The following is a 9760-nucleotide window of genomic DNA, read 5'->3' as shown; positions in this document are numbered from 1 at the left end:
TTTTCCAGATTTCTTTCCTTGGAAACTAATATCCTGGGCTACATGGGTCTGAAAAACAGAAAATAGGCAACTGTTCAATCCCAGTGGTCTAGTCCATGTGAGAGTCACATTACACACCTGACCTGACCCATTCTCATGCTTAGTAGAGCATAGCTGACTACTCTCAGTAGCCAACATGACTTTTTTTTTTTTTTTTTTAAATATTTAGTTTAGATTAAACGTTCTTGTGCCAAGATAGAGAAACAACAGGGAAAAAATATTATTTGGGGTTTTATTTGGGCAGATGAAAACAATAAAATATAAATAACATTCACAGACGTTTTCATATGAAAATATTTTCCATTTTTAATCTCATATCTCTACCTTTAAAAACAGTGAAAGAAAGATCTGCACTGATAGGGGTGCTTTGCATCCATTAACAAAAAACAAACAAAGAAAAAGGCTTTGGCTAAAAAGGGACTCACTTGCTGCACATAGAAGCAGCATGACCAAATCATGTTTAAACAGTCCTATATATTAAGTATTGCACTCGGAATCACCACATAAAATACCCCCCAACTCTTGTCCACTCAAATTGAACATAGGAATTAAAGGCAATTACTAAACACTGTAAACTAAAACAATCAGTTGGCCACACATCATCAATGGATGTTGCTCAAGCTCGTGAAGTTTAAAGTGTGTTCTGCCAAAAAGATATCTCTTTCTTTATATTACATAATATTAAATCCCACTCATTCTTCACATTGCACTCTCCAGCCCCAAAGGAAAACAAGACAAAAAAAAAAAAAAACTACTGAAAGACATCTTGGGACGTCACAACAGACACGTAACATGCACAGTTAAACTTTTAAAAATTTGATCAATCTTTGTCTTGCAGAAAAGTGTTAGTGAAACATATCACTGTGCACCATCATCTTCCTAAATCTGGGCTCCCGCAGCCTCCTGTCCACTCCTCAGTCCTTCTAAGGGCACGACAGAAATAAATGAATAGGCAGAGTGAGGATGGGCTGAGACTGGTAATGAGAATTTCAGTAATTTCACAGCCGATTAATCTAAAATGATTTATTATTTAACAGACTACTGAAGTGGTCTTCTAGTAGAAGCCAAAGTGGAAGTAATTAACATTTTTCTGTGTATCAAAAGGCATGCAACCCCTAAACAACCAATGTGATGGATGGTGCCTTGATGCTTCAGCCAGAATATTGAATAAACACAAAAAACAGAGTTAATTAATTCTGATGAACCATGAAGATTCAGCATCAACTCTGCATGTAGGTTAACTGTTTTTTTTTTTTTTTTAAACCAGACTACGGTTTCTGTTGTTGAGTATGACATCACTATTAATTCAGTTGCTCCCAACCCCAGCCGAGGCTCAGCTCGACCCGGCGGAGCCCCTCAGAGCCGCCGGGCCTCAGCAGCGCTTGTTTTTCAGAACGTTGAGTCCTTTCTGGTTCTTGGTCTTGAAGGCCATGACAAAGTGGTGAGGGGCGATCTTCCCGCGGCCATCCTCGTCCACCTGGCCCATGAAGATGTAGTTCAAGCCTGGTGAGGTCACACACAAAGAGCCTGAATGCAGTGGCGGAACGGCAGAGACATTCAGGGAGGCCACACATCAGCATCTCCACGCGGCACGTCTGTATGCCATATGTTTATACGTGTGCATATAAACATATTTTGTATTCAACACATGATTCAGCGACAGTGAGTTTTGCCCCTCACCTCATGCTTTGCGGCGAGCTCTATCAGCTGAGCGTGACGGCACAGCCATGGAGGCAAACTCAGAGTCATGGGTTATTGACACAGTCCGCTGAACACGCTGCTTAACTTTTTGATCATCTTTTGCATGCTGATGGTCAATTTCCAAGTACTTTCCAAAAATAGATTAAGCTTGTTTGACTTCAGCAGTGCTCTGCAAACTCACCTCGTCTGATAAATGGGCACTTCTTGCACAGGATGACGATTTTGGTGCTCATGGTCTTTCCTGCCTGCTGGATGGCCAGGTTGCCTTCTTTGTACACGTTGATGATGGACACAGTGGCGTACATGCTACCTCCTCTCATCACAGCGGTAATAACAGTCCCTGTTATCACTGTCAGAGGCAAACAAAACACAGAAAACATTCCAAAATACTGCAAAATCTGCTATGAAAATACGGATGGCGCAAGAAAATACACATTTACCGCACATCCCTACTTCCAAAGCAAGAATGCAGACATGCACATTCAATTATTCACCCATGAGCTTTTCATTTACCAAGGTTCCAAGTTTTTTGCTGTCCCTCTAACTTCTCAGAAATGTAAAAAAATAAATAAATAAAAAAATAAATGAAGGGGATGGGGTGTTGTCACTTAGAGTGTGAGGGAGATGGGTTATTCCTTGAATGTTTGTATTTCTGTACTTCTTTTATACTTGTTTAAAATCAATAAAAAAGGATCCAAGAAAAAATGAAATTCAGAAAATGCAACATTAAGGGTAGCAGTTGCTGTAACATCAACTATTTTAGGGATAACTGAGTAAAAGGTATGACCCAGTCTCTGACTCAGCCTGAGACACATGTGAGGTCAAAAGGGTCTGGGTAGTGTCCAGGCATGTGGAATGTTTTCCATCTGAATTAGCAGAGCAGAACGTTGAAGTCATGGAAATGATATAGTAAAATCTGAGGAGATTGCTCATTAAATTCAAAATTTATATCTTATCATTTATAATGCATTATTGGAAGCTGGAAAACAGAAAAAAGTAGGACAGGAGGTTTACATTTCAGTGCAACTGCAAGGTATTCTCAAGTTTAAAACTCTCAAAGACAAATGCTCTTGCAGGTAAGTTTATCAGAACACAGAGGACAGCCCCTCCTCCTTTCTCGTCTTGCCGGGTAGAGTTAAAAAAAAGTTCAGTTTTGAAGTTCCTGTCAGATGCCTTATTTTATTTGGTCTAAGCGTAGTCTCTGTAGGTGGAATCAAATCCAGTTTGCTGTTACTGATGACTCAGTGACCATAAAAGCCTTAGAGACCTGACATTAAGCAGCAGCAGCTTCAGTGTGCTCGGGGAGCCAGGACTGCGTGGGAATCTTGACTTCGACATGAAGAAGATTCTTTATTGATGTTACCAAAGTGTCTAGACTATACATGCTGCTTGCTTCTGATGCTGACAGAGCGAAACAATCCAGACTACCTGTTCAGAAATGTTATTATGACTGGTGTTCCTGTTACATAATCCGGCGAATTGGCCAATGGTTTCACAATTCCACATACACACATCACACCAATTTATTACATAATGGATAAATGACCTTAATAGAGTGTTGATTAGACAAAATCTTCTTACGGTCCACTGTCTCGCTACTTTAATTAAAACGTGATGTAACATATCACGTGCAGACTCTGCCACCACATCACCACAACCTCCTCCTTCCACAGCCACCACCACATTTTCTCATGCCTTTTCTCAGCTCCTCATGCAAATCCGAGAGAACTCTCTTTGAAATGCCAGTCTAACACAAGCAGTAAACATCTCCAAGAGGAAAACATCAGAGACCGGGGAGAGTAGCAAGCAGAGGCCGAGGCTGAATCAACACTTTCATTTACCAACAGTTTACCTACAGTCAGAGGCTGTGTGTGTGTGTGTGTTTACACTGGGGCTAACTGTGTCCTACAGTATACACCCCTTCACCTCCTGACAGACTATCAAGGAAGTCTTTGAGATGCACAGTGAAAAATCAGAGGAGCAGAGACAGTGGTGTGATCAACACTGTAAGCCACTTGTTGGTAGGGGTGGGCTGCTTATGCTGGGACGAGCACTTCTGATGTGAATCTTAGGAGTATTTCCTTTGTTATGTTTAGATTCGGCCTGTTTGTAAGTTGCTGCCTGCTGTTTTTCACTAGAAATACAGCAAGTATCACCAGTAATGATGAGCAGTAACATGAGCAAAGCTGGAACCCATCAGTGACTGCAATTAACATGGTATGAAACGCTGGCAATAACCATGAAATGTGACTGTCTCACCAAAATTGCTGGAGCAGTAATTGCTCTCAAGAGTTCCCCGTCTTTTGCATTTCTGCTGGCACAGCGCAACGGAGTACTTCAGAGCTGCAGAGACACACACACACACAAAAAAAACATCCAATCACTGTAATTTTGCCTACCAGTAACACAAGCAAATGTATTATGGCTGCAACTGTGGTCTATATATACTCTAAGTTCAAGAACGTGCAGTAAAAAAAAAAGGGACAGTTTCCATTTAAAATCTGTTAACCATAGAGTCATTTTCACACAATGTACAATGTGTAGCTCCTGTGGTCGATGCATGTGGTTGGTGAACATCTGTTTTAAAAGTTTGAGATAGTAAAGTGCTTATAAAGGGAAGAATCATGACCTTAAAATATGTATATTCATCGACTGTCTAAATATTATCATTACCAGTGAGGGGAAAGCAAAGAAAGACGAACCAAGCGGAATGCATTGTCACAGTATTACATCATGGCAAGGAGGTGCCAAAATAGTCTGGCTTGACTCAGGGAAAAAACAACAGTGAGTGGGAATGTGTGTTTGAGTATGAAAATGAGTTGTGATTGTGTGTGTTTGGTTGTGCACGCCCAAACAGTACATGAATGTGTGTTATGTACTGTATACAGCAGGGGAGCTGTGGGCGAGAATGAATAAGCATATGTTTGAACGTGATGTTCTTGGCTGCTCCTTTAACACGGCTCTCACTCGCTCCAGTGTGCTCCTCTCGCTCTGTCTCTCTTCGGGTGTCGCATCAAAACTCCTTGTCAAGTTTTAGCAGTTTAATTTGGCCTTGCTCACTGGCGAACATACAGTGTATGCCCTGACAGAGAAAATAGTTTAGGACCTCTCAAAAGTTGTGAGCCCATTGTCCGTTTTGGAATACATGTGATCAACTTAAACAGAATGTGAATAAAATCTCAACTTTTACAACTCGTCTGCTGTTCTTTCATCTTCCGCCACCAAAATACATTGCACTGAACAACAATTTTGGACAATATGATCATTTTTGACAGCGAAAATCCAATGAATTAAAGATATTGATATTTTATTGGAAGCTGTAAGTATCCACAGATGGAATCCATGTCGAAAATTTATACCTCAGTATCATCTGCTGCTTTCGAATGTTCCACCTGATCAAGCCAACTGCATTCACAAGCAATATACTTCACTCATTCCTTTTCGTTCCCAGATCCGCTATTGGAAGCGCATTCCTGCTCGCCTTGATATTCAAGTGAAAGATAAAGCCCACATGTTAGCAGCAGAATCCAGATCTAGAAAGCTGCTGGGTCCCGTAGCTACAGCAACAAATACACGTTTGACGTATTTCAAGGGTTTGGACTGGAAAAAAACGATGCTACCTACGTATGGGTCTGGTGGTGACTGGCTGTGTGGTGGTGGTGGGTGGTACGGTGGTGGTGGGGAATTTCTTGGGTCTGAACTTGTAGTGTCCGATGAATCCATCTGCTGTGAGACTGAGATCTGACAGGAACTGGATCAGCAGCTGGTTCCCCTCTGAGAACACCGGTCTGAAGAGAAAAACAGAGATACAGATGGATTGGTGGGGGTAAACTGAGGCGTAGTCATGGAGAGGATGTTTTAGAAAAAAGAAAAAAAAAAAACTTATATGACATCCAAATGGTTTCTACGGTGCATTAACAGCACAGTATCACCTACGCTGGAGGGCTGTCGCCGCAGTATTTCCCAATCCTCTTGGCATCATTGATCTCAGCCCCGTTGAAAATGGAGACGTGATCGTAGCGGCAGTAGTTATCTCTTTCCACATCAAACTTCTCAAACTTCACCTCGATGATCTGCAGGAGACCAACCACAAAGAACATCCTGTTTCACCAAACCACAAATTTGGTGTAGATATCAGGCTGGGCCGTTTGATCAAAAGGAAAACCCTATAATTTGCGGGATGATGTCATTTTGTTCCGCACCCATTATACATATAACCATTTAATATGACTTGGTATAAATTTGAAGTCTTTATTCCAAATAAGATCTGCTTTTTCAACCACTGAAACATCATCTTACAAAACCTAAGACCAAAAATAAAGTCATTTTCAGTACTATCTCCCAGCACTGTGTACACTACCCTGTTAGCATGGAGCAAATGATCTACCAGGGACACATGAACAACTATGATGTCCATGTCCTCAACACTAACAGCTAAGTTGGCCAATCTCCCAATAACACAGAGTTTTGCTTTCAGTGCATAGATATTTGCAATAAAAGAAATGTTAAGGTGAATATATTTTGAACATAACTGTCAGACCTGGTTCTTTGGTGCCACTATATGCCAGGAGCAGGTCACCCCGGCTGGATAGTCCTTCTCAGGCCAGTTGGGGGTTTTGAAGGACCCTGAGGGCTTGTCCAGGCGTCCTCCACAGTACTGTTCGCCTGCGGTGAAGGGAATCAACTCAGTCTTGGAATAGGATCAAGACTATGGCTGCATATTGCACCCGTAAAATCACACTAGTCGCTATTACATTCCAATAACCTGCACTTTTTCAATACACAGAAGCAGTGTTTCCTACAGTTTCCTAAAACGGATATTTGTTGTCGTGCAGAATCCTTGGCACACAGGTCAAGCTGCATAGTGGACAAAATATTTGACTCAACATGACTATACTTCCAGTTCCTTGAAGAAAACGATCTGGATCGCTTTTTACCATAATTTTAAAGAGAGGAATGGGTGAGTGAGACATGATCCTGTAATTAACCACTTGTCTGCTTTAATCAGTGCTCTCCCTGCCCTCTTTGTGATCATAAGCCCCCTGAGGAGCCAGCCTCCCTTTTTTCCTGTGCAGTGGGCTGTTTAAAAAGATATCACATGCTTCCAGTGCCCATCAAGCATCTGAGAAACATCAATTTGTTAACCACACTAACTGCTTGGAAAGTCAGGAGCTGGAATCACTTAAAAAAAAAACATGTCTGCATGTACTTTGCAACATGCACTTAGACTGATGGTTCCTCTCCAGCACGGATAAAGAGCGAGTACAAGTGACAAATAAAGCCAGTTACAAAGTCTTATGCTATGCAGTTTTGACAACTGTGGGGCAGAGTAACAACAGCCTATCTGCTACCATCTGCTGTGTGAGAGCCGGGCAGGCTGGTTAATAGACATGGTCCATTACAGCTGTCAGCTCCTTGGTACAGTTAGGAAGGTAGCTCCAACCAGCCATTAAAATTCCACAGTGGGCGAGTCTTCTTAACTCCAGTGAGAGGAAAAGGCTGGTTCAACTCTGAGTGATACTGCTGACCTGTCCCACTGCTGCGGTGCTCCATAGAACAGGAGAAAAATGTGAGAAATTCCACATCATACTGTGATAACTGTTGAGATATTCCTCTTTTTTTGTCCATATCCTGGAGCCCTAAAGCAGTAATCTTGCCTGGCATAACTGCAAACCATAAAGGTCACTGGTGTTTTACTGAGCAGAAGCCAGACTGCACTCCTTTTTCTTTTAATTTGTATCCACTGAGAGTGCTTTGCAGTATTGTGCAAAAACCAAACTCCCTATATTTAGCTCTATATCAATTTTCCCTCTTCATCTGCGCATTATGTTAACATCCTATGACCTCACTGGAGCAGCTCATGTTTAACAGCCTTGTTAATTTGCTTATTAAAGACTGACTCTCCACCGGAACACACACACACACACACAGTCCCAGGCCTGTATTAGATTCCTTTAAGGGCTGAAGTAATGAGTAAGACTCGATCCCCTGTGGCTCTGAATAACATGCTTGGGTAGAGGCAAGATACACTGTGCACAGCTGCAACCCAAAGTCCATTATATCATTTGCAGCCATGTGTGGGGCAGCAAGATGAGATGAAGCATGCTGCAAACCATTCTCTCTCCCATCTTCTCTAGTTAGTGCCTACCTCTCTCATGCGGGTGGGCGGCTGAGAACACTGCCAGGAAGCCACTCCCAGCGGTGTTGGCATCAGATACCATCTGCAGGAGCATCTTGTTGCCTGTGGAAACCAGGGCTCCTGGCCTGAACGTCCCACAGAAGCGACCAAGTCTCTGCCCATTGACATGGCCACTGTAAACATCCACGTAGTCGTAGCGGCAAAGGTTGTCACTCTCCAAGTCAATGAAGCGGAATGACAGCACCACTACTTTGCCTTCAGGGACCTGGGTAGGGAATGCACAAAGGGGGCACTAAGTTCAATTTAATAATGTTACCAAGGAGCAAAGTAAACTTATAAAGCCACTGCATTACAATATGTAGACTCAAGAGATATTATTTATGGTATCTATGGGTTGAACACACTTTTCCTGAATTTGATTGCAGAGAAAAAAAAATATTAATCAGTTCTACTGGAAACATTATAAACAGTCTGTTCAATCCATCAACTCAGCTGTTTAAATGTAATGCAATGACAGTCACCCTCTGGCAAAAAGTGCACTGAGGCTGACAGTGTGGCTATAAAGTACAAATTCCAGAGAAATTAGGATTAGTGAAGGATTGCAGGCTTTAATACATTTTTTCATTTTCATTTTCAAACAAGAGAATGATTTATATTTTATGTAGTAGGATAAGCATGACGCTGACAGCATCCAAAAACAATGGAACACCAAGTTGGACTCACTGTGATCTTCCACACACACTTGGTGTTTGGGGGGTACACTCCTGGGTACCCCTGGCTCCCGATTACTCCAGAATCCCCTGTGATATTTCCGCCGCATGTGAACGTTGGTCTGGAGGGGAGAGAATGTTTTCTATTTTCTGTAACAGTATGATGTGTTAAACATGATACACATATTGCCTAAACGTTAAATACAGCCTGTGTTTGATTTAGCTCAGATTTTTTAATTCCTCGCCAATGCGCCATGTGTCTTGACTGAGGCAGCGCAGACTGCAGATTCCTCTAAATAACTCTCCTGGCACTAACGCGACTCCTCAGTATATGGGATCCTGGACACTTGCTCGCTCATAAAGTTTTTTTTTTTTCTTTAAAGAATTTGCACACATTGAAATAAATGTGAATAAAGGTGTACCTCCGTTGAGACTGCGCGCAGACCTCTGTCAAGAACAGCAGACTCCATGCGCAAAAAATACTGCATGTTCTCCACATTGTTGGATTAACGGACCAGGCAACTCGCTTGTTTTCGCCCCGTGGCATGAATGACATTGTGTTGAGCGGCTCACACGGTGGGGAAAAGTACCAAGAAGTTCCTGGAGGGAGTTTCAATAACTGCAAGCTGGAGCAGATGAATATAGCGTTTGTGCTGCGTGGTAGGAGGGACGGAGCACAGGCAGCTGCTTTTTTCCCCAAAAAGCTGCGATAAAAGACGCACAGGAGGGGTGTGAGGTCTCCTATTAGTTTAATACAGCACCTGGCCTGAAAACATTCCCTGCGCTGGCATGAATTAACTTGACTTGACTTTCACCTGTGTGGCTCAGTGTGGACCATGTGCATATGGCAGAAATGTAAAAACATCCATAACAGTTTATTCAGAGATAATAGTTTAAACAATAAACAATGTGTTTATCCATAGCTCTACAATGTGGGGAAGTTATATTGACTAAATGTTTAATAGAGGACAAGAGAGGCTTTCAACAGGAATGAATATTTTACTTAAGCAAGCTGCAGGGCCATTTAAAATATGTGTATCAAATTGCCATAGGCTGCGTGTTGTCAGAATGATATGCGCACTGAGGAGAGAGAGAGAGAGAGAGAGAGAGAGAGAGAGAGAGAGAGAGAGAGAGAGAGAGAGAGCACCACCTGGTGGACTTAATAAGATGT

General features: G+C 42.2%; 1 protein-coding gene across 1 annotated transcript; it reads right to left on the bottom strand.

Annotated features, from left to right (window-relative positions):
• Positions 1-421: 421 nt before the first annotated feature.
• pcolce2b (procollagen C-endopeptidase enhancer 2b) lies at positions 422-9256 on the bottom strand. Its single transcript, XM_030078734.1, has 9 exons — positions 9012-9256; positions 8603-8711; positions 7889-8144; positions 6281-6405; positions 5677-5813; positions 5365-5528; positions 4000-4083; positions 1922-2089; positions 422-1542 (listed from the first exon to the last, which is right to left on the bottom strand). The coding sequence occupies exons 1-9, from the start codon at positions 9143-9145 to the stop codon at positions 1412-1414; spliced, it is 1308 nt and encodes a 435-aa protein (XP_029934594.1). The 5' UTR covers positions 9146-9256; the 3' UTR covers positions 422-1411.
• Positions 9257-9760: the final 504 nt, after the last annotated feature.

Source organism: Myripristis murdjan, chromosome 20, assembly GCF_902150065.1.
Source record: "Myripristis murdjan chromosome 20, fMyrMur1.1, whole genome shotgun sequence".
Lineage (NCBI taxonomy): Eukaryota > Metazoa > Chordata > Actinopteri > Holocentriformes > Holocentridae > Myripristis > Myripristis murdjan.
This window is presented reverse-complemented; position numbering and strand designations above follow the sequence as displayed.